General features: G+C 56.9%; 1 protein-coding gene across 2 annotated transcripts; it reads left to right on the top strand.

Moving 5' to 3' along the window:
* Positions 1–14,443: 14,443 nt before the first annotated feature.
* On the top strand, positions 14,444–22,048 carry ARRDC1 (arrestin domain containing 1). 2 transcript variants are annotated; one of them, XM_068978108.1, is made up of 8 exons: positions 14,444–14,561; positions 19,910–20,020; positions 20,305–20,355; positions 20,447–20,601; positions 20,767–20,949; positions 21,044–21,220; positions 21,291–21,711; positions 21,785–22,048. In XM_068978108.1, exons 1-8 carry the CDS (start codon positions 14,444–14,446, stop codon positions 21,847–21,849), a joined length of 1,281 nt encoding a protein of 426 aa, XP_068834209.1. In that variant the 3' UTR covers positions 21,850–22,048. The 2 variants fall into 2 exon arrangements, with proteins under 2 accessions (XP_068834209.1, XP_068834204.1); XM_068978103.1 differs by having other exon boundaries at positions 21,291–22,048.
* The last annotated feature ends 4,404 nt before the right edge of the window (positions 22,049–26,452 follow it).

Raw genomic sequence — 26,452 nt, 5'->3', positions numbered from 1 at the left:
GCGAGGGAGGCAGAAAAGGCCCATGACCAGCGAGTTACTCGCCTTGTTAGAAAGTGATCAACGCCGTGGGGAACCGAGTAGGCCAGCATCAGGGAGTTGGAGGCCCCGGGAAAGGAGGCGGGGCAGATCTCACTGCCAAGGAACCTGAGCAAACTGGGAGGGAGACAGGGAGTGAGCTACGCGGGCTCCAGGGGAAGAGCATCCCCGGCAGCGGGGAGAGCCCAGTGCCAAGGCCCTAATCTGGCCCCAGCTGGGCGTTTTTGAAAAGCGGAGGCGGTCTCTGTGAGCCAATGAGCGCATCAGAGCAACAGGGCACACGCCAGAGAGGTGGAGGTTGGCAAGGGTGCGGGGTCTGGGGAGCACTGTGACTTGTACACTCAGAAAAGGGAGCCATTGGAGGATAGGAAAGGAGGAAGAGCTTTTTAGTGCATCATGGCAGCTGATGCAGACAGTGAGGGAAGGGTGGGAGCAGGCAGGATGTTTAGGAAGCGAATGCAAGCTTACCCAACTAAGAAATGATGGTGTTGGGGCCACCTTTGATGGCAGTCTTTTGTAGCAGTCAGGATAGCCCTGGTTATGCTGCAGTAACAAACAACCCTAAATTCTCAGCGGCTTAGCGAGATAAAAATATATTTCTTCCTCATGCCACAGGCTAAGGTTATAAGGCAATCGGATACCTGAGTATAGACTGATGCTCACCAGCATATTTCTCCTACTTAAAGCTGTACAACTGGACGAGCTCACCATAGGAGGAAATGCAAATAGAGAGAGAAAGGTTGAGCCCTGGGTATTCTCGTGCTAAGGGGGAAGGGAGGCTGGAAGGAGGAGCTGGTCCAGAGCATGAGGATGTCGGGTAGGAGGGAAGCCGGGAGAGGGCAGTGGGCCCAGTGATGACAGTGCTGGGCTGAGAAGCAGAGATCGGCCTTGCCCAGTGCTGCTGAGAGGTCCCGGATTTGCACAGAGCGCACAGCGAGGGCGCCCGCCACCTTAACGTGTCCGTGGCGGAGGAGTAAGCCAGACTGAGGGGGCTGAGGGGGAATGGAAGGGGATGCCTCGGGGCCAACTACTCTTCAAGGTGTTCTGGCTGAAAGGGAGCAGAGAAGCGACTAAAGCGTGCAGGAAGAGGCGAGTCCGGAGAAACTGTTGGTTTTATAGTGGGAAGGGAACAGCAGGCTTCCCACCAGCGGGAACGAGCCCGTGGAGGAGAAAGAGGCGAGCCATGCCGAGAGGAGAGTGTGAGGGCTGGCCCCGAACTGCTCAGGCGGCTCGCTCAGCCCCAGCTCCAAGGGGAGTCTGAGGCAAGGGAGTGTGGATGTAGGAAGCTGGGGGGTTCTCCTCTGATGAGAAGGAGGCCATCGGCTGAAGGTGAGAACGGAGCTGGTCCCAGGAGAGAGGACGAGGATGGAGCTAGGAGAAGACAGCAGCGGGCCCGGCAGTGTCATCTGCCCAGTCAGGGTAACTGCGTTTCTCCAGTCGATTCAGGCTGCTCCTGAGAAAGCAAGGCGAAAGAGGGTTTGGGTGCAGCCAAGACGGAGGCGACCCCGGCGAGTGTGGAGAGGTGCGGGCACAGAGGGAGACGCCTAAGAGTCTGGTCCCGTGCCTGCCCAGGGCACTCAGGGGGCTTCGGGGACCGCTGATCTAGGGGTGAGCAAAGATGGAAAGGGGTTCAGAGCCGCGCAGACTCGCGAGAGGCTACAGGTGCCGGGGACGCTCACGTCTCTGTGATCTGCTGTTGTGTGACACACTTCTTGGCTTCCAACCACATCAGCTTATTACTTTGCACAATTGTGTGACTGACAGGGGATCTTCTGTGCCACCCAGTGTCAGGGGCCCTTCCTTCATTTGGAGCCAGCTGAGAACTCACCTGGGGCACATTTCTCTTCCCTGTGGCCTGCCCTGGGCGGGGTGTCCTGTTGTTTAGCCAGGAGAGCTGCACCGCTCACCGCGTGGAGGCTCTACTCTACGTGACAGGTCCTGTTGGACATCTGCCTGAATCTCTCCTGCTAGTATCCGCTGGCCACAGCAAGTCCTGCAGGCAGGCCTGGAATCCGTGTGGGAAGGGTGTGCACAGCAGCACGAGTTCTGGAAAGCACAGCTTATGGCGGGTGGGGGTCAGGCGCCACCGGTCCACACTCTGGCCCCTAATGATTCAAGTTCCTCCTGCATGAAGACCCCAGAACCACACCTTACTACTGCTCTTGGCTTACGACATGCAGCAAAGCCAGGAGCAAGTTACCTGCCCCTGCAAGACCCACATTCCATGGGGAAGCACAGGAAAAGTAAATAGACACCCGGTTCAAAAAGGAAAAGGGGCGCGTGCTCCCTGCAGCCACGCGCACGCGGCAGGGTTGAAACGCAGCAGACACAATGCTCCTTTAAGGGCGAGTGATGCCCTCCCTCTCCCTCTCCTGGGGTGGGCTTCTCTCTCTGCCTGTTTGCCCTGCCCCTCGGGCACCCTCTTCCACGGGGAAATGTTTGCAGCCTAAGTAGTCTCTTCAGCCTGCTTCTTTTCTGGAGAAAGTTGAGGGCCCAGAAGCCTCTTTTATTTTGAACATCATCCATTTTAGTTTAAGCAGATACAACTCTTAAAAAAAAAACTGCAGATTTTCTAGGTATCAAATTAGAACAGATTTTATTAGACAAAAGCCACCCTGCAAATATCTTTGAGAGGCTCCTTTCTGCTGTGAACGTCAAGGTCGAGCCGTGCGCTCCGTCCCTCAAGACACTTGGAAGCCCTTTTGTGTGGCTCAGAGCGTATGTGAGGGCCCACTCCCCCGGGGCTCTTTCAGCAATTTTAACAAAGGGTCATATACCACATCCTTGATTTCTTCTAACCCTGAAGTTGTGCTTTGCTGGCAGTGCCCTGGGTTTAATCTTCCGCAGCATGCCATTCCTTACCTTGAGGACAGTTGCTACCTGGAAAGACTGGGATTGAGAAATATTTTTATTTTCCAGTTGTAAGACCTGACTTGAAATACTTCCTCCAGCTTCTGGTGGGACATGGGACATTACTTGTTTAGTTCATTTGTCTTTCCTTTATTTTACTTTCGCATAAATGACTGAAAGAAACCAGTTGGCCTCTGTCTGCCCTGTTAGCACAGCCGGTGGTCTTCCACTTCCCCACCGATCCTGACCCAGCCCTGCCCTTCTCTGTCCTTCACTGGGGATGGAAGTCCTCACTACCAGGCTCGCCTGCTGCCTGGCTCCAAAGAGCCACATTTCAGGGTTGTCTGGCCCAGATGCGTGCTGCTGCGTAACAAACAACCCCAGGACTCAGCGGCCTAACACAGCCTTTGATTTTCTGACTCCATGGTGAGATCGGGCTCAGCTGGTTGACTCTCCTGCTGAAGGCTGGCATGCCCGTTTGTCTCAAACCGTCACCGTCAATCCAGTTCCTTCCCTCCTGTAACAGTCCTATGCTGTGACTCACAGATTGCGGAATCTTAGCTCCCCGACCAGGACTGAACCCCGGCCAGGGATCTCCCTCTTCTGACTGTTCTGACACACATAAACCGGTAGAAAGGTCTGGGGCTTCAGAGGCCAGGTCTGAGGACTGACAGCTGCATCTTCCTCCCTCTCGGGGGCCTGCCCACAGGTAAACAGTCTCACTACCTGGAAATCCTCATTCTGTGCAGACCCTGAAGCAAATCATATGGGGAGGCCTCAGGGAAGGGGAACCTGACCAGCCACCGCCATCCCAGCCACACGGGTCAAGGTGTCAGGCACCAGCAAAAGCGATATCTAGGTCATTTTAACCTGGACAGACACCGCACAAAGTAGAAGAGCCTCTTGGCTGAACGCAGCCGAGTTCTCCGCTCATTCAGTCGCTCGGTCCTGTCCGACTCTTTGGGACCCCATGGACTGCAGCCCGCCAGGCCTCCCTGTCCACTACCAACTCCCGGAGTCTACTCAAACTCACATCCATCGAGTAGGTGATGCCATCCAGCCATCTCCTCCTCTGTCACCTCCATCTCCTCCCATCTTCAATCTTTCCCAGCATCAGGGTCTTTACCAAGGAGTCAGTTCTTCGCATCAGGTGGCCAAAGTGCTGGAGTTTCAGCTTCAACATTGGTCCTCCCAATGAATATCCAGAACTGATCTCCTTTAGGATGAACTGGTTGGATCTCCTTGCAGTCCAAGGGACCCTCAAGAGTCTTCTCCCACACCACAGTTCAAAAGCATCGATTCTTTGGTGTTTAGCTTTTTTTATGGCCCAACTCTCACATCCATACATGACCACTGGAAAAACCATAGCTTTGACTAGATGGACCTTTGTCAGCAAAGTAATGTCTCTGCTTTTTAATACACTGTCTAGGTTGGTCATAACTTTTCCTCCCAGGAGCAAGCATCTTTTAATTTCATGGCTGCAGTCACCATCTGCAGTGATTTTGGAGCCCCAAAATAAAGTCTTTCACTGTTTCCATTTGCTTCCCCATGAAGCAATGGGACCGGATGCCATGGTCTTCATTTTCTGAATGTTGAGGTTTAAGCCAAAATTTTCACTCTCCTCTTTCACTGTCATTAAGAGGCTCTTTAGTTCTTCTTCACTTTCTGCCATAAGGGTGGTGTCATCTGCATATCTGAAGTTATTGATATTTCTCCCGGCAATCTTGATTCCAGATTGTGCTTCATCCAGCCCAGTGTTTCTCATGATATATAATGCATATAAGTTAAACAAACAGTGTGACAATATACAACCTTGACGTACTCCTTTCCCGATTTGGAAACAGTCTGTTGTTCCATGTCCAGTTCTAACTGTTGCTTCTTGACCTGCATACAGATTTCTCTGGAGGCAAGTAAGGCGGTCTGCTATTATCCACAGTTTGTTGTGATCCACACAGTCAAAGGCTTTGGCATAGTCAATAAAGCAGAAGCAGATGTTTTTCTGAAACTCTCTTCCTTTTTCAATGATCCAACAGATGTTGGCAATTTGATCTCTGGTTCCTCTGCCTTTTCTAAATCCAGCTTGAACATCTCGGTGTTCATGGTTCACGTACTGCTGAAGCCTCGCTTGGAGATTTTTGAGCATTTGCTAGTGTGTGAGATGAGTGCAATTGTGCGGTAGTTTGAACATTCTTTGGCATTGCCTTTCTTTGTGATTGGAATGAAAACCGACCTTTTCCAGTCTTGTGGCTACTGCTGAGTTTTCCAAATTTTTTGGCATATTGAGTGCAGTACTTTAACAGCACCATCTTTTAGGATTTGAAATAGCTCAACTGGAAATCCATCACCTCCACTAGCTTTGTTCATAGTGAGGCTTCCTAAGGCCCACTTAACTGTGCATTCCAGGGTGTCTGGCTCTAGGTGAGTGATCACACCATTGTGATTATCTGGGTCATGAAGATCTTTTTTGTATAGTTCTTCTGTGTATTCTTGCCACTTCTTCTTAATATCTTTTGCTTCCATTAGGTCCATACCATTTCTGTCCTTTATTGAGCCCATTTTGCATGAAATGTTCCTTTGGTATCTCTAATTTTCTTGAAGAGATCTCTAGTCTTTCCCAGTCTGTTGTTTTCCTCTATTTCTTTGCATTGATCACTGAGGAAGGCTTTCATGTCTCTCCTTGCTATTCTCTGGAACTCTGCATTCAGACGGGTGTATCTTTCCTGTTCTCCTTTTCCTTTCACTTCTGTTCTTTTCTCAGCTATTTTTAAGGCTTCGTGAGACAACCATTTTGCCTTTTTGCATTTCTTTTTCTTGGGGATGGTCTTGATCACTGCTTCCTGTTCAGTGTCACAAACCTCTGTCCACTGTTCTTCAGGCGCTCTATCTATCAGATCTAATCCCTTGAATCTATTTCTCACTTCCACTGTGTTATCATAAGGGATTGATTGAGGTCATACCCGAATGGTCTAGTGGTTTTCCCTCCTTTTTCAATTTAAGCCTGAATTTGGCAATAAGGAGCTCATGATCTGAGCCACAGTCAGCTCCCGGTCTTGTTTTTGCTGACTGTATAGAGTTTCTCCATCTTTGGCTGCAAAGAATATAATCAATCTCATTTCGGTGCTGACCATCTGGTGATGTCCATGTGTAGAGTCTTCTCTTGTGTTGTTGGAAGAGGGTGTTTGCTATGACCAGTGCATTTTCTTTATAAAACTCCATTGGCCTTTATCCTGCTTCATTCTGTACTCCAAGGCAAAATTGCCTGTTACTCCAGGTATCTCTTGACTTTCTACTTTTGCATTCCAGTCCTGCATGATGAACAGGACCTCTTTTTTGGGTGTTAGTTGTAGAAGGTCTTGTAGGTCTTCATAGAAACTTTTAACTTCAGCTTCTACAGCATTACTCTTTGGGGCACAGACTTGGATTATTGAGCTACTGAATGGTTTGCCTTGGAAATGAACTGAAATCAGTCATTTTTGAGATAGCCCCAAGTACTGCATTTCAGACTCTTTTGTTGACTATGAGGGCTACTCCATTTCTTCTAAGGGATTCTTGCCTCAGTAGTAAATATAATGGTCATCTGAATTAAATTCCCTCATTCCAGTCCATTTTAGTTCACTGATTCCTAAAATATCTATGTTCACTCTTGCCATCTCCTGTTTGACCATTTCTAATTTGCCTTGATTCATGGATCTAACATTCCAGGTTCCTGTGCAATATTGCTCTTTACAGCATTGGACCTTGCTTCCATTATCAGTCACATCCACAGCTGGGTATTGTTTTTGCTTTGGCTCCATCCCTTCATTCTTTCTGGAGTTATTTCTCCACTGACCTCCAGTAGCATATTGGGCACCTACTGACCTGGGGAGTTCCTCTCTCAGTATCCTATCATTTTGCCTTTCATACTGTTCATGGGGTTCTCAAGGCAAGAATACTGCAGTGGTTTGCCACTCCCTTCTCCAGTAGACCACATTCTGTCAGGCCTCTCCACCATGACCCGCCCATCTTGGATGGTCCTACATGGATGGCATGGCTCATAGTTTCATTGAGTTAGACAAAGCTGTGGCCCATGTGATCAGTTTGATTAGTTGTTTTGTGATTGTGGTTTTCATTCTGTCTGTCTGCCCTCTGACAGAGAAGGATAAGAGGCTTCAGTTCAGTTCAGTTCAGTCGCTCAGTCGTGTCCGACTCTCTGCAACCCCATGAATCGCAGCACGCCAGGCCTCCTTCTCCATCACCAACTCCCAGAGTTCACTCAGACTCAACGTCCATCGAGTCCGTGATGCCATGCAGCCATCTCATCCTTGGTCGTCCCCTTCTCCTCCTGCCCCCAATCCCTCCCAGCATCAGAGTCTTTTCCAATGAGTCAACTCTTCACATGAAGTGGCCAAAGTACTGGAGCTTCAGCTTTAGCATCATTCCTTCCAAAGAAATCCCAGGACTGATCTCCTTTAGAATGGACTGGTTGGATCTCCTTGCTGTCCAAGGGACTCTCAAGAGTCTTCTCCAACACCACAGTTCAAAAGCATCAATTCTTTGGCGCTCAGCCTTCTTCACAGTCCAACTCTCACATCCATACACGACTACTGGAAAAACCATAGCCTTGACTAGATGGACCTTTGTTGGCAAAGTAATGTCTCTGGTTTTGAATATGCTATCTAGGTTGGTCATAACTGTTCTTCCAAGGAGTAAGCGTCTTTTAATTTCATGGCTGCAGTGACCATCTGCAGTGATTTTGGAGCCCCCAAAAATAAAGCCTGACACTGTTTCTACTGTTTCCCCATCTATTTCCCATGAAGTGTTTGGACCGGATTCCATGATCTTCGTTTTCTGAATGTTGAGGTTTAAGCCAACTTTTTCACTCTCCTCTTTCATTTTCATCAAGAGGCTTTTTAGCTCCTCTTCACTTTCTGCCCTAAGGGTGGTGTCATCTGCATATCTGAGGTTATTTATATTTCTCCCGGCAATCTTGATTCCAGCTTGTGTTTCTTCCAGTCCAGCGTTTCTCATGATGTACTCTGCATATAAGTTAAATAAGCAGGGTGACAATATGCAGCCTTGATGTACTCCTTTTCCTATTTGGAACCAGTCTGTTGTTCCATGTCCAGTTCTAATTGTTGCTTCTTGACCTGCATACAGATTTCTCAAGAGGCAGGTTAGGTGGTCTGGTATTCCCATCTCTTTCAGAATTTTTCACAGTTTATTGTGATCCACACAGTCAAAGGCTTTGGCATACGCAATAAAGCAGAAATAGATGTTTTTCTGGAACTCTCTTGTTTTTTCCATGATCCAGCAGATGTTGGCAATTTGATATCTGGTTCCTCTGCCTTTTCTAAAACCAGCTTGAACATCAGGAAGTTCACGGTTCACATATTGTTGAAGCGTGGCTTGGAGAATTTTGAGCATTACTTTACTAGCGTGTGAGATGAGTGCAATTGTGCAGTAGTTTGAGCATTCTTTGGCATTGCCTTTCTTTGGGATTGGAATGAAAACTGACCTTTTCCAGTCCTGTGGCCACTCCTGAGTTTTCCAAATTTGCTGGCATATTGAGTGCAGCACTTTCACAGCATCATCTTTCAGGATTTGAAACAGCTCAACTGGAATTCCATCACCTCCACTAGCTTTGTTCGTAGTGATGCTTTCTAAGGCCCACTTGACTTCACATTCCAGGATGTCTGGCTCTAGGTGAGTGGTCACACCATCGTGATTATCTTGGTCGTGAAGACCTTTTTTGTACAGTTCTTCCATGTATTCTTGCCACCTCTTCTTAATATCTTCTGCTTCTGTTAGGTCTGTACCATTTCTGTCCTTTATCGAGACCATCTTTGCATGAAATGTTCCCTTGGTATCTCTAATTTTCTTGAAGAGATCTCTAGTTTTTCCCATTCTGTTCTTTTCCTCTATTTCTTTGCATTGATCGCTGAAGAAGGCTTTCTTATCTCTTCTTGCTATTCTTTGGAACTCTGCATTCAGATGCTTATATCTTTCCTTTTCTCCTTTGCTTTTTGCTTCTCTTCTTTTCTCAGCTATTTTTAAGGCTTCATGAGACAACCATTTTGCCTTTTTGCATTTGTTTTCCATGGGGATGGTTTTGATCCCTGTCTCCTGTACAATGTCACGAACCTCGTTCCATAGTTCATCAAGCACTCTTTCTATCAGATCTAATCCCTTGAATCTATTTCTCACTTCCACTGTAGAATCATAAGGGATTTGATTTAGGTCATACCTAAATGGTCTAGCGGTTTTCCCTACTTTCTTCCATTTAAGTCTGAATTTGGCAATAAGGAGTTCATGAACTGAGCCTCGGTCAGCTCCTGGTCTTGTTTTTGTTGACTGTATAGAGCTTCTTCATCTTTGGCTGCAAAGAATATAATCAATCTGATTTCAGTGTTGACCATGTGGTGATGTCCATGTGTAGAGTCTTCTCTTGTGTTGTTGGAAGAGGGTGTTTGCTATGACCAGTGCGTTTTCTTGGCAAAACTCTATTAGTCTTTGCCCTGCTTCATTCCGCATTCCAAGGCCAAATTTGCCTGTTACTCCAGGTGTTTCTTGACTTCCTACTTTTGCATTCCAGTCCCCTATAAAGAAAAGGACATCTTTTTTGGGTGTTAGTTCTAAAAGGTCTTGTAGGTCTTCATAGAACCGTTCAACTTCAGCTTCTTCAGCATTACTGGTTGGGGTATAGACTTGAACAGTCTAATCACACTAGGACCACAGCCTTGTCTAATTCAGTGAAACCAAGCCATGCCCGCGGGGCAACCCAAGACAGGCGGGTCATGGTGGAGAGGCCTGACAGAATGTGGTCCACTGGAGAAGGGAATGGCAAGCCACTTCAGTATTCTTGCCTTGAGAACCCCATAAGAGGCTTAGGGTTAAGATAAAGGAGGTTCTTGTTAGGAGAGACTGACTCAAGGGAAACCAGGTGTTGTTCTGATGGGCAGGGCCTGCTCAGTAAATCTCCAATCCAATTTTCTGTTGATGGGCGGGGCTGTGTCCCTCCCTGTTGTCTGACCTGAGACCAAACTGTGGTGGAGGCGAGGTTAACCCTTAAGGCGGCAGAGCAGAAGGAGCTGCGCGCGTCCTCTGCTGCAAGAATGCCACAATTACGGCTCAGTGCTGAAGAGCCAGTTCTGACTGTGGAAGCAGCAGTTAGAAATGGACATGGACCAACAGACAGGTTCCAAATAGGGAAAGGAGCACGTCAATGGTGTATGTTGTCACCCTGCTTATTTAACTTATATGCAGAGTACATCATGAGAAACACTGGGTTGGAGGAAGCACAAGCTGGAATCAAGATTGCCGGGAGAGATATCCATAACCTCAGATGTGCAGATGATACCACCCTTATGGCAGAAAGTGAAGAGGAACTAAAAAGCCTCTTGATGAAAGTGAAAGGGGAGAGTGAAAAGTTGGCTTAAAGCTCAACATTCAGGAAACGAAGATCATGGCATCTGGTCCCATCACTTCATGGCAAATAGATGGGGAAACAATGGAAACAGTGATAGGCTTTATTTTGGGGGGCTCAAAAATCACCTAAGATGGAGACTGCAGCCATGAAATTAAATGACACTTGCTCCTTGGAAAAAAAGTTATGACCAAGCTAGACATCATATTAAAAAGCAGAGACATTATTTTGCTGACAAAGGTCCATCTAATCAAAGATATGGTTTTCCCAGTAGTCATTATGCATGTGAGAGTTGGACTATAAAGAAAGCTGAGAGCCGAAGAATTGATGCTTTTGAATTGTGGTGTTGGAGAAGACTCTTGAGAGTCCCTTGGACTGCAAGGAGATCCAACCAGTCCATCCTAAAGAAAACCAGTCCTGAATATTCATTGGAAGGACTGAGGCTGAATCTGAAACTCCAATACTCGGCCACCTGATGCAAAGAACCGACTCACTGGAAAAGACCCTGATGCTGGGAAAGATTGAGGGCAGGAGGAGAAGGGGACGACAGAGGATGAGATGGTTGGATGGCATCACAGACTCAACGGACATGAGTTTGAGTAAACTCTGGGTGTTGGTGATGGACAGGGAGGCCTGGCCTGCTGCAGTCCATGGGGTTGCACAGAGTCAGACACGACTGAGCGACTGAGCTGAAGTGCTGAACAACCGTCAACAGGAGAATGTTGGATCCCAGCCAAAAAAGATACCCCACATCCACAGGCAAAGGAGAAGCCCCAGCAAGATGATAGGAGGGTGAAATCTCATTTAGAATCAAACCCCATATCCGCCAGAGACGCTCGGAGGACTCAAACAAAACCATATGCGCACCAGGACCCAGAGACCCCAGAGACTGAGCCAGAACTGTGTTTGAGTGTCTCCTGCAGAAGTGCAGGTCATCAGTGGCCTGCCACAGGGGTGGGGGCTCCGGGTGCCGGAGCCCTGGGCCAGACGGCCTGTGGCATAAGCCTCTTGCGGGGGGTCACCATTAACCCACCGCGGAGCCACCGAGCAGACGACCCACAAACTGTAGAACAATTATAGCGAAGAAATTCTCGTACTGTTCAGAAAGTTCTAGGACCCACAACAGATTTCCCAACCCGGGAATCTGGCAAAGGACTCAGAACACCCAGGGAATTTGACTTTAGAGGCCAGTGGGATTTGATTACAGAACTTACACAGGACTCGGAAACAGTCTCTTGGAGGCACAGACAAACGCTTGTGCACACCAGGCCCCGGGAGGAAGAGGCCGTGACCCCACAGGAGACGGACCCAGGCTTACCTGTGTGGGTCCAGCAGGAGCTGTGGGCGTGCGCTGGCCTGCTGCAGGGTCGGGGCCCTGAGTGCAGTCGCGCATGCCTGGGACCTTCTGCAGGAGGCCACCATTCGTTTCCAGAGTAAGCAGTGAATTGGGGTGGCTCGTTAGACGGCTGGGACAGTCGGGGTCCCTGCTGCAGCCTCAGTCAGGGTGTGTGAGTGAGATGGGAAGTCTGACTCTCACGTCCTGGCTTCCCCCACCCCCAGGGGATCACTCCAGAGCAGTAGCCAGATAGTGTCACGTGGACCTCAGGACCCTCGGGGAATGAAAGCGGAAGCTGCGAGCCCTCCTTAGAGCCTGAAAGTCGCGCGGCATCTCTCTTTCTGGCAGTTCAAGCAAGTCAAGGGGCCGGACCCATTCAACAAGAGGCGATGGAATCCACCTGCTGACGGGAGCCACAGTGAGAGTGGGAAGGGGTGAGGGGAGCTGTTGGGAGACGCTGTTCAGACAAAAGTTAAGCTGCAGGAGAGGCTGCTGGGGAGGGCTCTCGGAGGACAGGCTCGGGGGGATGAGCACTGCATCGATCATGCTTTTTATTTTCTGTATCTTTGATGCTTTGACATCTTGAGGGCCTTGCTGGCTGGGGAGAGACTGCCCCTCCCAGGCTGGCTAATTCCTAGAGACAGCAAACAACTCACCTGCCAACACAGCTTTCACATGCACACCGACCGGTCCAGAGCCCACACCCCAACCACCTCCTTTCATTGCACACCAGGCCAATCACCCAGGGCCAGGTACTGGACAACAGTAGATCACTGAAATTATTCACTACCCAATCCTCAGCTTGCGGAAACTTGCCCGCCTCCCTCCTGCCCACTGAAAACACAGGCAAGGCTCTGGCCAAGCTCTCGTCCCTCCTCCCGCTCCCAGCTGACACTGGTGCTTCCCCAGGCGGCCCTGCATTGAGTGGCTTGCCCCTCTTGGGAAGTGTAAGCTTTGAATTCTTCTTTCAAGGCAGTTGGCTCTGTGTCTGTCACCTTACCATAGCTGATTACAACATATCCCAGATGTTCAGATATAGGCCAGGAATGAAAACTGCAGGGAAGCTATGCGGACTCTGAGGTCAGAATTCCAGCACCGGTGGTACTGGGGAGAGAGCGACAGGGAGTGAGTCAGGCGCTGAACTCCCCGAAGAGTAAGGGGAGGTGGGCCTCAACTCTGAAAGTAACAGTAACAGTGCTAGGGGTGGGGGATGGAATATTCCTCTGGGAAAATGGGAGCTACAGCTGGAAGTTAGTCGGGTGAAGGGGCAAATGGTCTGGAGGCAGTCATAAAGAGCCAGGAGTTCACCCCACTTGCAGGCCCAGGGGTAGACGCATTGTTTGCAAATAAGCATTTATACTTTAGAGCTGCCAGGAGAAGCCTGGGTTCTGAGAACAAGAGGAAAGGAATGTTTAGAGAAATGGGATGTCAGGTGGTGACGGCGGACAGGAGGACGTAGCAGCAGAGCTTCTGGAGGGGGACGGGTGGGGCAGGGTCGGAGTAAGGCGTGTGCAGAGCCCTACCAGGGGCCAACTGCGGGAAATAGAGGTGACCTGGGATAAAGGCCCCTGTTTCTGCCTCCATCTCTGCAGCAGCCAGCACACTCTCTCGCCCTGTTTCCTCAAACACTTCCTCTTTGATCTCTGCCATGGATATTCAGCATGTTAGGGCTTCCCACAATTCCTCACCATCCCAAACTCCTGGTTCAGAGGTTCCCCCATTTGCACGCCCCTGACAGCAAAGTGTCAGACCAGCCAATCAGAGGCTCCCTCTTGCCTCATCAGAGTCTCAGGTGGGCCAGGTGGGCCTGGAGCCTGAGAGAGCCCTGGAGAGCCCTGGTCTCAGGATTGCCCTGGCCTCCGGGACCCCTCAGCCTATAAGACTAAGGCCTCTGTTTGTCGCTGGAGGCCTAGATTAGGTTTCTGCGGTTCTCAACCCCGATTCTGATGCCTTCAGCGTCTTGAATAGAGTCACCAGGTACAAACATGTCTCTGACAAATCTTTCGTCCTTCGTGCCCCCCCGACTCATGCCTAGAAGTGCCAGTTCACTCAGGTGCCTGACGGGCGCCTCTGCCTCTGCCGGTCATGATTTTCTTCCAAAATAGCTTGTACCGAGGCCGGTGTCTCCATCAAAAAATGCCACCCGTTCCGCCTAGCTGTTCTGGACAAACACCTGGCATCATCCTGACGCCCTCCTTACAGCAACCCGGTATTTACGCAGCCAGGAGGCGCCCAGCACCGCCTTATCCGTCCTCACCCCCTCACCACGCCCCGCTCCTCGCGGCCGACCAAGCGCCCCACCGCCCGGGACACGAGCCCAGCCTGGACACCTCCGGCGGGGCGGGGGCGACCCCTGGGCGGAGCCTGGGATGGGGGTCGGCCCGGGCCGCCCCTCGACAGGTGGGGCGGCAGGGGGCGCAGGTGCGCCGGGCTCCCGCGAGCGGCGCCGGAGCGGCGCTGGGCGGGCCGGGGGGTGGGCGGGGAGAGGCCGGGCGGGCCGACCCAGGCGCGGCTGGGGGCACGGCTGGAGCGGGCGGGGGCGTTGCGGAGCCCGGGCGGAGGGAGGGCTGGGGACCAGAAGGGGGAACGGCCGGGGAGTGGCCGGGCCGGCTAAGGGGCGGGGCGCGCGGACCGGGGGGCGAACGTTGGAGGGGGCGGGGCGGGGCGGTGGGGGCGTGGCCTGAACGAACGGGGCGTGCCGGGGGGTGTGGCTGGCGGGGGCGGGGCTGGCGGAGGGCGGGGCTGGGAGCGCGGCGGCCGCGGCGCCGGCGGGGCGGGGGCGAGGGAGGCTCAGTGCGGCCGCCCCGCAGGGCCGCGGCATGGGGCGGGTGCAGCTCTTCGAGGTCCGCCTGAACCACGGCCGCGTCGTCTACAGCCCGGGGGAGCCGCTGGTGGGGGCCGTGCGCGTGCGCCTGGCGGCGCCGCTGCCCTTCCGAGGTGGGCGCGGGGTCCGGGGAGGGCCGCACCTGCGGCGAGCGGGCGGCGCCCCGGAGCGGCCGAGCGGGCGCGGAGCGCGGGACCTCTGAGGCCGGGGGCTCCCGTCCGACCTGGGGGGAGGGCTCTGGGGCCGCCGGGCGGGCGGCGGGCCGCGGGGTGGGAGGCCGGCGCCGGGCGGGGCGGAGCAGGGAAGCGAGGGTGGCCCAGTCCTTCCGCATCTGCCCTTCCTGTCCTTCCGCCAAGGGGCGGCCAGACTCGGGGCCGCGGCTTCGAGCCCTCCTGGTTTGCCGAAGGCCGCTCTGACCTGGACCCGCGACGCCTCCGACCTGACTTTCCCTGTCGGGTCTCCGATCCACTGCGCCCCGCACCTGCTGGGCCCTCCCCTCGAGCCCGGCTCGCGCTCGCTTTCTCCCCCAGACACTCAGGCAGCCCCCCGAGTGTGCGGGTCCCCGGCCGGGCCGCGGGGCCCTGCTGATACCCAGCCAGGCCCTGAGGGCTGAGAGGGTCTTGCTTATTACCGCGCGCCGCAGGGCCCAACCCAGGGAGCATCTGGGACCCGAACCTGAGCCCTCCGATCCGGTCTCTCTGCTGGCGCAGACAGCTGGGACTTTGAGACCCGGGATCCGGTTGCTGCGGCGGCCCTTGCTAGGTCTCCCTGACGGCGCCAGCCTGGTCTGCTGCCTGAGGTGTGGACGGGGCACTTTGGGGGACCTCACACCCGGGCGGTGGACGAGGACGCAGTCAGGGGCTGGGCCTCTTTCATGAGCCCCCGCGCTAAGGGTGAGTGAGGCTGTGTGGCGTGTCCGTCCTGGGGCGCTTCTCTACCTCGGGGCTGATTGGCCAGAACCATAGCTGCAGGCGCTTCCTTCTGGACCCCCAGGCTCGCCCGTGGGGTTGACCGTCCAGCACATGGGGTGCCCCTGAGGACAGAGAGCCACTGTCCTCCTTTCTGGGCAGCTACTGCCTCATCCTGGACAGGTGGGCCCCCCCCCCCTTTTAATGTCTCCACACTTGGAGTTTGGGGTTGAGTTGGTTGGGTAGGTGTGGTTGGCAGGGGCTCCGCAGCTGGCGCATCTTTTCTCTGGGGCACAAGCTGGTGGTGAGAGGTGAGTGCAGCCGGCGGGGCACAGAAAGGAGGGGCAGGCCTGAGGACAGACAGACCCTATGAGATTCCACGCGGAGCTCCCCACCTGGCCTGCTGACCGCCTGCTGACCGCCTGCTGTCCGCCTGCTGACCTGTCGTCCCCCGTAGCTGGGGTCCAGGGTAACTATAGTGGAGGAGTGGCCTGAGCTGTGCACGACTAACCTGGGCTGGGCAGAGCCTTCCAGCCTCCACATGGTGGGTGGGATGTGGGTAAATGGACAGCTGGGTCGCAGCAGGCTGGAGACCCTGCTGATGGTCGTGACTGTAAGGTGCTCCCAGCGGAGTGGGGGCCTTGGGCCAGAGAGGGCTTTATCCAGGCTGCCCCCAGGGGTAGGCCGAGGGGTGAGAGAGGACAGGGTGAGTTTTTAATTTTGACTTTCGTGTTGGTCTGTGGCTGTGCTGGGTCTTCACTGCCGCACGGGCTTTGCTCTGCTTGTGGCGAGCAGCGGCTGCGCCCTGGTTGCGGTGCTTGGGCTTCTCACTGCGGCGGCTTCTCTTGTTGAGGGGCACAGGCTCCGGGGGCACAGGCTCCAGGGGCGCACGCTCCGGGGGCACAGGCTCCAGGGGGCACAGGCTCCGGGGGCACAGGCTCCAGGGGCGCACGCTCCGGGGGCACAGGCTCCGGGGGCACATGCTCCGGGGGCGCAGGCTCCAGGGGGCGCAGGCTCCAGGGGCGCAGGATTTGGGGGCGCACGCTCCGGGGGCACACGGGCTGCAGCTCCCGGCCTCTAGAGCGCAGGCTTGGTAGTCACAGTGCTCAGGCTTGTTGCTCCGAGGCAGGGGGGATCTCCCTGTATCAGGCATTGAATCCTCGTCTCCCGCCTTTGCAGGTGAGCTCTTCACCAGATGAGCCACCAGGGAAGCCCCCATGGCTGTTTTTAACTTTCACCCAAAAGATACTTGTTGCGCTCCAGCATCCATAGGAGCAGGGCCCCTAGGGTTTCCTTCCTAAACGGAATCATCCTAAAGGAAGTCAGTCCTGAATATTCATTGGAAGGACTGATGTTGAAGCTGAAGCTCCAATACTTTGGCCCCCTGATGCGAAGAGCTGACTCAGGTGAAAAGACCCTGATGCTGGGAAAGATTGAAGGCAGGAGGAGAAGGGGATGACAGAGGATGAGATGATTGGATGGCATCACTGACTCAATGGACATGAGTTTGGGTAGGATCCGGGAGTGGGTGATGGACAGGGACGCCTGCCATGCTGCAGTCCCTGGGGTTGCAAAGAGTCGGATATGACTGAGCGACTGAACTGAACTGAACTGAGCTCCTGCAACCAGCCAGTGATGCAGCAGGGAGGCCCCCAGCAGGACACGGAGGCTGGGAGGCGGCAGGCCTCTAAGCACTTGGCTAAGGAGACTCCTGTTGATCTGCAGTCAGCCCTGGGGGCTCATGTGGAAGAGAGCTGGGGAAGGAGGTGCTTCCCTGGAGCCTGGGTCCAGCCCAGTCCGAGGGTCAGGCGGGGGTCAGGTGGGGCTCAGGCGGGGCTGGCCTGTGTTCTGCTCTCAACAGGGGAGGGCGATGCCTGGACGACAGCAGCAGCCAGCCCCTGGCTCTGGCGACTCACTGGGCTCTCATCCTGGGCCAGAGGCCTTTCCCACTTCCCAAGGACCAACCCACGAGTCCTTGAGTCCCGGGAACACTGGGAGGTGGGCGTCGTCATTCCTCAGGTGTTACAGATTTGGAAACGGGACAGAAGGAAGCAGCTCTCCAGCCAGAGCCGCAGTGAGAGGATGCGGCGGAGGCTGGGCCACCCAGGTCTGTGGGAGCTGGCGGAGGTGGGGACACAGAGATCGTCATGGTCAGACTGCAGGTGGTGCCTGGGAGGAGGGCTGCTGGCAGGTGAGCGTGCTGGCTCAAGAAGTTCCAGAGGTCACTCTGGCACAGGATCCATGTGACGGTCCTCCTTGGAGGACCGAGGAGACCTGAGGCTCTCCCTGCGTCTCCACCGCTCCCCTGCGGAGGAGAGCACGCGCAGGGTTGGGCCGTCTGATCCCAGGCTGGTGATGGCTCCCACAGGTAGGGTCCCCGAAGAGGGCTCAGCCTGTTTGCAGAGGAGGCTGTGGCCCGATCATGGGGAAGGTTGAGCAGTTCATGCCCGCCTGGGATAACCAAGGGTCGGTCTGTTTTTCTGGGGCCAGGTGCCACCGTGGTTTGTTCACCTTAATGCTGGAGCTGGGTTCTGGCTGAGCACTTGCCTGGTCTATCCGCCCTGCTGTTGGACCTGGAGGCTGTGCCTAGCTGGTTTGCCGTTATGAGGAGCATTGCTGGGGGCACCTGAGTAAACAGGGTGGGAGTCTAAGGGGAACTGCTGGGCCCTGGAACCTGTGTGTAAAATCTGCAGAGATCTGTCGGCTTCGCCTCCAGGCCCCCGTGTTGGCCGACAGTCTGACCGCCGTAAGCAAAGGTCTCTCTATTAGACCCGTCTGTAACCCGTCAAACATTTGCCAACCTGATGGGTTAGAATGGGAAGTCACCTGAGTTTCCTTGAGTTCTAGTGAGGTTAGACAGCTATTCCTTTATCTGCTGCTATGCGACAGTCACCCTTAAGTAGCAAATCACCCCTAACCTAAGTGGTTTAAAGCAACCATTTTAACTCATGCTGTTGTGAGTCAAGATTTTGGGCCGAAGTCTTTGGGTGGTTCTTCAGCTCCGTGTCCATCCACTGGGGTCACTTGACAGTGCCCGGCCGGCACCAGGCCAGCCTAGGGACCACTGCACTTCTTCCAGCATATTCTGCCGTCCCCACCGTTCCAGGGCAGCCTGATTTGCCGGTGGGGGGGGACGCCTTCTCCACGGGGAGTTTCAAGCAGTACAGTGGCTGGACTCCGCTAGGGCGTCTTCCAGGCCGGCTTCCGCTTTTCTGTCTGTTCCTTGCTGCGTCTCCTGGGCCGTGCTGGTCTGCAGGCGCGCTGCTGGTGCGCCTTCGGACTTCCAGAGGGAACAGTTCCAGGTCTGGCCCTCGGAGGGGATGGCCGGTGGAGCAGAGATGAGAAATTAGGGCTGAGGTCCTGGCAGTGACTCTGCGCTGGCATGGAGGCTGAGGCCAGTCACTGGAAGTGCCGACGGGGCGGAGGGGGAGCCAGGGGTTCGTGGAGGGCAGCCCAGCGCACTGTGGGTGACCCGCAGCAGGCCTGTCCCCTGTCAGCAAGGTGGGGCCCACCTGGGGAGCCGGGGACAGAGCTGGTGCCACTGCCTCCCCCAGCCCGGGCACTCGAGACACCGCCTTCTGCCTGGTGGCTACGTCAGGAAGGTATCAGATTCCGAGCTGCCTTCCTTCACTAATCCCTCAGTTCAGGGGAGGAAGGGCGGCTGGCAGACAGGCTAAATCTCTGGTCTTGACTCAGCTTGCAGGGAGAGGAAGGAAAGGAGGGAGCCGTGGGGCTACCTGTCATGGTGTCCCCACCCCCTGGCCTGCGGGCCTCCAGCTGTGGTGCCCCCTCCGGTGACCAGCCTTGGCTGCGGCAGGTCCAGCCACAGCCTTCTGACTGAGGTAGGGGGCTCTGGACTGAGCAGTTTGAGTTCCTGAGCATGGCCTGGACAGGGGCAGTGACCTGCTGCCTGGTTCCCGTCTGTGGGCTTCCCCTGGGAGCAGAGGGAAGGCCCAGCCACCTCAATGCAGAAATCAGCGCTCCTGGGCAGTTCTGGCCCAGGAGCCAAGGTGTCCCCACCCTCTGGCGTGCCAGACTGCTGGTCTCCTATTTTCTCAGGCGAGTCTGACCACATTCCTGCAGCATGAGGGCTAATAGGTAGCTTCCTGGTGCCTGGAGGGGTGCCTCCCAGCCTCACTGACATGCCTGCGAGGCAGCAGGAAGGTGGGGTTGAAGGTCAGCTGCCCCACCCGCCTCTGTCCACCAAAGGGTTCTTAAGCTTCCCTTGTAGGGAAGGGGTTTTCTAGGGTCTGGTGCAGGGTCAAGGGGCCGGGGTTTGCCCAGGGGTCAACTGGGTGACCGTCAGGGACTTCCTGTTCTGGACTGCAGGCCGGTGGAGCCCTGTGCCTCAGCACCCCGGCTCGGTGGGAGCACCGCGGGAAGTGGAAGAGGCAGGCGGTGTCCTCTGGAGGGCAGCCGGCTGCGCACTGGCCTTCCCAGAGCCTAGCTGGGTGATCCTGGGTCTCATCAGTCCTGCCTGAATGCCTGTGCTGGGGCTAGGGAGGGCCCAGCGCCAGCACCTGCCTGGGACTCACACGGTCCCCGCCTTGCAGCCATCCGCGTGACCTGCACGGGGTCCTGCAGGGTCTCCAACAAGGCCAACGACTCGGCCTGGGCGGTGGAGGAGAGCTACTTCAACAGCGCCCTGTCTCTGGCCGACAAGGGTGAGTCTGGAACCCACCCCTCACCTCCTCCCACTGAGATGGGTCTGTCTGTCCCCCTACTTTCCCACCTGCCTCTGGCCTCCCCGTGGCTGGTCCGCCCTCTCCCAGGGTTTCTCTCTGTGGCAGGAACAGGGCACTGCCTGCTGGGGGCTTGGGGCTGAAGGGGCCAGTTCCTCCCAGGTTTGGACGGGTGCAGTGGGAGCTTGTCGGCTGCAGGGCCTGCTTCTGCCCTGGGCCCTGTGATGGCGCCTTGTCCCCTCTCCCCACCTCTCTCGTGTCCTCAGGGAGCCTGCCTGCTGGAGAGCACAGCTTCCCCTTCCAGTTCCTGCTTCCTGGTGAGAGCCCGCCCCGGCCCGGCGGTGGCAGTTGGTGAGGGCGGGTGGGAGGTGGGGGACAGTGGGACCTTAGTCCCTGCTCTCTCTCCAGCCACGGCTCCCACGTCCTTTGAGGGCCCTTTCGGGAAGATTGTACACCAGGTGCGGGCCACCATCGACACACCACGTTTTTCCAAGGATCACCAGTGCAGCCGCGTGTTCTACATCTTGAGTCCCCTGAATCTGAACAGCATCCCAGACATCGAGGTGAGCCTGGGGCAGTGGCCTCCCGGGTGGCTGCCACCCTTGTCTGATGCCCTGTCCCCAGCACAGGTGAGGCGGCCTGTGGAGGCAGCAGCCTCAGTTCTGAGCTGACCCTGGGGATCCTGTCTGCTCACACCCGCCAAACCCCTTCCCTGCTCTCTTCCCAAGCAACCCAATGTGGCCTCCACCACCAAGAAGTTCTCCTACAAGCTGGTGAAGACGGGCAGCGTGGTCCTCACGGCCAGCACCGACCTCCGAGGCTACGTGGTAGGGCAGGTGCTGCGGCTGCAGGCAGACATTGAGAACCAGTCCGGCAAGGACACCAGCCCGGTGGTGGCCAGTCTGCTGCAGGTCAGTGTCCCCATGGCTGCTGGGCCCCATCCCCATGGGGCAGAGGAGGGGCGGGTGGCTGGCCTGCCAGGCTCACACGCTGGCCCTTCCCCAGAAAGTGTCCTACAAGGCCAAGCGCTGGATTTACGACGTGCGGACCATCGCCGAGGTGGAGGGGGCCGGCGTCAAGGCCTGGCGGCGGGCTCAGTGGCAGGAGCAGGTTCTGGTGCCCGCCCTGCCCCAGTCCGCCCTGCCGGGCTGCAGCCTTATCCACGTGGACTACTATCTGCAGGTGGTAGGGCTCAGGGGTGGGGAGGGAGGATGGGCCGCGGCCTGGCTCCTCACATGCACAACCTCCCTAGGTCTCCCTGAAACAACCGGAAGCTGTCGTGACGCTCCCGGTCTTCATCGGGAACATCGCTGTGAACCACGTCCCACTGAGCCCCCGGCCAGGCCCCGGCCTGGTGGTACCCTCGGCGCCGCCCCAGGAGGAGGCGGAGGCTGTGGCCAGTGGCCCTCACTTCTTCTCGGATCCTGTCTCTCTCTCCACCAAGAGCCACTCCCAGCAGCAGCAGCCACATGCAGCCCTTGGCTCTGTGCCCCACGGTGCCCCAGAACCCCGTCCTCAGGATGGCAGCCCTGCTCCGCACCCTCTGCCACCTCCCTTGTGCATCTCCACAGGTGCCACTGTGCCCTACTTTGCAGAGGGTTCTGGAGGTCCGGTGCCCACCTCCAGCACCCTGATCCTCCCCCCGGAGTATAGCTCGTGGGGCTACCCCTATGGTGAGTGGGGGCCTGGGGCCTGGTGGGGAGGGAGTGCCCCGGGCCCTGTGCAGACCTGGCTGTCTCCCTGCAGAGGCCCCGCCGTCCTATGAGCAGAGCTGTGGTGGTGTGGACCCCGGCTTGACCCCGGGGAGCTGACCCCACGCCAGCTCCTCTGGACGGGCGGCCCTCTGCCCTGGGACTGGGCGCCCAGGACCTCGTGCCTTCACTCCTGGCCTGGCCCGGCCCACTCAGGACCCGCTGCTGCCCGCTCTTCCCGCGGCCTCTACCCCTGGACCAGCCTCTGCCCCGGCCAGCCTCCTCAGCTCCCCAGCAGTCGGCCTCTCCCAAGGGGTGGAGGCCTAGAGAGACGCGGTGTAAATAAAGTGCTTCGTTTGTAGCGCTGGGCACAGTGCCTGTCGGGGCCCTCCTCTGTGGGGTCTGTGTTTCCCGCCAGCAGCGGGTATCGGGCTTCCCAGGCGGCTCCAGCGGTAAGGAACCACCTGCCAGTGCCGGAGACCCAAGAGGCCATGGGCTTGATCCCTCGGTTGGGAAGATCTCCTAGAGGCGGGCGTGGCAACGCATTCCAGTATTCTTGCCTGGCGATTCCCACGGGCAGAAGGGCCTGGTGGGCTAGTATACAGGGTCGTGAAGAGTTGGCTGCCCCGGACCTGGGGGGTGTGCCCAGCCCCTCCCGCTGGACACGCCCCTCGTCACCACGCCTCCCCCCGGGTCCGCCCACCTGTCTTTCCATGCACGACACGCCCCTCTTTGGCCCCACCCTCGCCATCCGTGCCCCGTCTTTCCTCTCTGGGTCACTTATACTTCCGGGCGTCTTGGTCCAGACGGTGGCTGTTGGTCGCTTCGGGCTAAGCAGCAGTGGCGATTAACAAGGGCTGGGGCTGGCGTTTGGCCTCCCGGTTCTACTTCAGGATGTGACTTCGGAGGCAGCTTACATGTCTGGAGCCTCAGCGTTAACTTAAAGTGGCTTTGTGATAAGGCGAGAAGGCCACCCCTGTTCCATTTTGTTAGCACCAATCACTCCAGGCAATGCAGTTTAGACCTCGTGCGCAAGAGGAAATCCAGTCAGGGTGAGGCTTCCCCAAGTCCCTTGCCCTCAAAATCTGTCCCTGTTGGCACCACAGCCAAGTCTTAGTTCGGAGGGGTTCAGCTTCTCCACTCGCATCCATGTGTGAACACACAAGCCTGCTCCCGAGGTCTGCAAAGGACTGTCGTCTAGGATGCAAGGAACCCAGGGACAAATAAAAAGGCAGGGTTTCTCAAAGAGGCATTCTGCAGAGTTCCAGAGCACCTGTAAAAGTCTTGCAGGGCCAGGATCCTGGTGTGCTTTGGGAGACCCTGGAGGTGGTGTTATGACTTCAGGTTCAAAATCCAGCTCTGCCGTGTGGTGAAGGAGTCACTTTGGCTAGGTGTGCCAGTTAACTTTATGATAAGCTCATGGGACTATAAGGGGACAAGTCGAGTGCCTCCCCCCCCCCCACCCCCCGCCAGAACATGAAAGAGGTTTATTTCTTGCACATTTAATAGTCCGGAGATGGCACAGCTGTCATTCTCAAGTCGGGGGCGACACCTGTTCAGGCTGGTTCAGGCGGGCAGTTCTGCCATCCGGGTCGCCAGGCTTGCACCTCCCACTTTCTGGGGGACAGCAGTATCGCTTTTGCAAATCCCACTGGCCACCCTACCTGGGAATGTGCAGGCAGCCATGTACCCTAAAACCTGACTCTCTTTGTGGGACAAGGAGAAAATGCACACTGGAGAAGAGCACGAAGCATGCTGCAGGCAGGGTGGCCTGTGAAAATCCGCTAGAAGCTGCAGCCTCACGGTCGAGACAGCCTGTTTCAAATCCCATCTCTGCTTCTTGACAGTCGTGTAACGTGGAAGGCACCCCCACCCCCTTTTATTTTGCACACCGACAAGACCGTGGATAAAAATGACATCCACCTCTCAGGATTGACCTGATAGTCACAGGGACAAAACGTAATGCATCATCAGTGAGCAGGGATAATACTAGCCTAGGGTGGGCTGGGCTGACCCTGCAAAATGGGAGCATTGCCTACTTCTGACACATTCATTTACGGTCGATATTTGCCTGGTAAGAGACTTTCTCCCACATCTTAACTCTTTTCTTCTTTGAACAAATATTTGCCTCCTGCCTGCCAAACATTGTTCTCGGTACTAGGGCACACCAAACAAAAATCCCTGACCTTTGGGACTTGAATTCTAGTGGGGAAGACAGACAATATGGCAATGGAATGCTACGGAGTGAAATAAGGAAGTTTTGGGGTGCAGTAGTATTTTCAAGCAGGTGCAAGGATACACTTCCCTGAAGAGGTGGTATTTAAGACCTAAGGATTGTCAACAAGTGAGATAGCTGAGAAAAAAGTGTTTCAGAGAAGGGGCAGACTAGGGCCCAAGGCAGGAGTGGAGACGGAGATGGCACCAGATAGGCAGGTGTAGGCGAAGGCTAGCTTGGCTGTGCAGGCCAGAAGACAGCCCTGAGCCGCCTCTCCTGAGGCTCCAGACAGTGCTTGGGGTTCCCGGCCTGTCAGAAGTTGGCTTAGGTCGCCCCCCACCCCCTAAACCTGGGGAAGGCTTCCTTGGTACTTAGGGTCGTTCGCTGCCTCCTCTGCAGCTGTGGGTCCTCTCAATGCCAGATTTCCACGAGACTGAACCCTCACAGCCCCGAGGCCCAGACTCAGATTAGCTTCTGACTTGGGACCTCCTCAGTTCCTGTCGTGCAGCCCGGCCAGAGAACCGCAATTTCAGTCTGAGTCTTCTCTCAACTCCCAAGGGATGGAAGAAACGGGTGGAACCATGCGGAGCGGGTGGCCCAGGCCAGTCTGTGGGGCGCTGTCCAGTGAAGGCTGCTTGGGTGCGCGGGAAAGGTCTCACCCTGTGCATAGCTGGGTGGCCTGCAGGAAGGCTAGGGTGATCCGAGAGGCTGCCCAACCGGGACCACCTCCACACTGGAGAATCCCACTTCCCTTGTACAAGCCAGGCATTTTCCTTAACCAGGCGCCCTCCAAAGAGACAATCACCCCCCCCCCCCCCCCGCAATGGGACACTGTCCCCAGCCAAAGCGCAGCCGTATACGGGGCATCTTCCTGAATCAGGGAATCTTCCCCAGAGTCCGGAAATGCCCCCGGCCGAGCACCGGCGCAAAGGCATTCACACTAACTGAGACGCCTCCCGCAAGGCAGCACCGCCAACGGGGGCAGCCCTCCCCAGGGGGCGTTCATCCCTCCCGCTCAGGGCCGCCTTCGCGGTCAGGACAGGCGCGCCCCGCCACCGGAGCACCCCCGGCCCGGAGCCGGGCGCTTCTCCCTAACCGGACGCAGCCGCAACTGGGGCACCCCTCCCACCCGTGCACAACCCCCTGCGCGGGCACCGCCCTAGGACGCAAGCCGGGGTCCGCCTTCTGCGAAGGCCGACGGAACCGATGTGTGTCCGGGGTGAGAGGTCAGGGGTCCTTCCGCACCCCCGGCCGGCCCGCCAGAGCGCCTACGCAGAGCGAAAGGGGACCGCGCGGGCAGGAGGACCGCGACGGGCCGGCGTCCGGAGCCGCGCCGACCCCGGAAGCCCGCTCCGCGCGGCCCCGCCCCCGCGGCCGCCGTCCGCCCGGTTCCGGCCCGCACAGGCCCGCGCCGCGGACGCCGCTGCCGGGCCGCAGCGCGCAGGCGCGGGGGCGCGCGCAGGCGCAGACGCGGGCGGCCGGCCCCGCCCCGCCCCGGGCCGCGAGGGGCGGGCGGGGCGATGGCGCGCGGGAGGGGCGGGGCCACGCTGCGGGCCCGGGCCATGGCCGCCGCCGATGCCGAGGTGAGGAGCGGGCCGGCGGCGGGCGCGGGCGCGGCGGGGGCGGCGCGGGCCGGCGGGCCGGGCGCGGCGGGCGCGGCGGGCGCGCGGGCAGGGGCGCGGGCGGGCGCGGGGCGCGCGGGCGGGCGCCTCCCCGCCGCCGCCGCCGCCGCCGCCGCCGCCGCCGCGCCTCGGGCCGAGGCCGGGCCGAGGCGGCCGGGCGTCCGGGCCGCGCTGCGCGGGGCGCGCTTTGTGCGGGCGGGCGGGCGGCGCGGGGCGCGCGCGGGCGGCGCGGGGGCGCGGGGAGGGCCGCCGCCCGGCGCGCCGCGACCCCGGGCCTCGGGCCGCGACCGGGAGCTCCGCGGGAGGGGCGGAGGACAAAAGGGAAAGTGGGGCGAGCCCGCCAAGTTGGCGGCGCGGGCGACGCGAAGCCGTGCGCTCCCGGCGCCGCTCCTGCGCCCGCTGACCTTTCACTTTGTTCCGGGGAGGATGGCTGGGTCTTGAAGGAAAAGTTGGCCGGGCCGGCGCGCTTCCCCCCGGACAAAGCTGCCGGCTCCGTGGCTGTCAGGAGTACGGTCGCACGACTTCGGTGGATTTCCAGGCAAACCGCTCACGCGGGCTTTGGATGTAAAAAGTTGCCCTCCCTTTGTTAATGTTTCTGGCCTCCCCTTTGCTCGCTCTCGAGAATAGTTTTCCCTGGCTCGTGGCAGCAGAGAAAGCAAACTCTAAGATGGGCCACTAGCTTCCCGCAGAAGGGAGACGCCGGCGGGAGGCGGTGTTCCTTGGGGAAAGGCAGGGACGGCGCTATCCGGGCTGACACGAGGGACCAGTTTGGAAGAAAGTGATGACCTAGCAGTTTTCCTGTGGAATTACTCCAGGTTTTCTGTGTAGTAAGAACCGCGGGGACTTCTACAGATCAGGCAGCCAAGGTGTGTGACGAGACTCTGTT

This window comes from Capricornis sumatraensis, chromosome 1, assembly GCF_032405125.1.
Source record: "Capricornis sumatraensis isolate serow.1 chromosome 1, serow.2, whole genome shotgun sequence".
In the NCBI taxonomy this organism is placed as follows: Eukaryota; Metazoa; Chordata; class Mammalia; order Artiodactyla; family Bovidae; genus Capricornis; species Capricornis sumatraensis.
Note: the sequence above shows the minus strand (reverse complement) of the source record. Positions and strands in the feature narration are given on the sequence as shown.

Excerpts from the sequence above, each read along its gene's own strand:
- ARRDC1 (XM_068978103.1), top strand. The coding sequence starts at position 14,444 with ATGGGGCGGGTGCAGCTCTTCGAGGTCCGCCTGAACCACGGCCGCGTC. Across the intron at positions 14,562-19,909 it reads GGCGCCGCTGCCCTTCCGAG|CCATCCGCGTGACCTGCACG; the intron begins GTGGGCGCGGGG and ends CCCGCCTTGCAG. Across the intron at positions 20,356-20,446 it reads CTTCCAGTTCCTGCTTCCTG|CCACGGCTCCCACGTCCTTT; the intron begins GTGAGAGCCCGC and ends CTCTCTCTCCAG.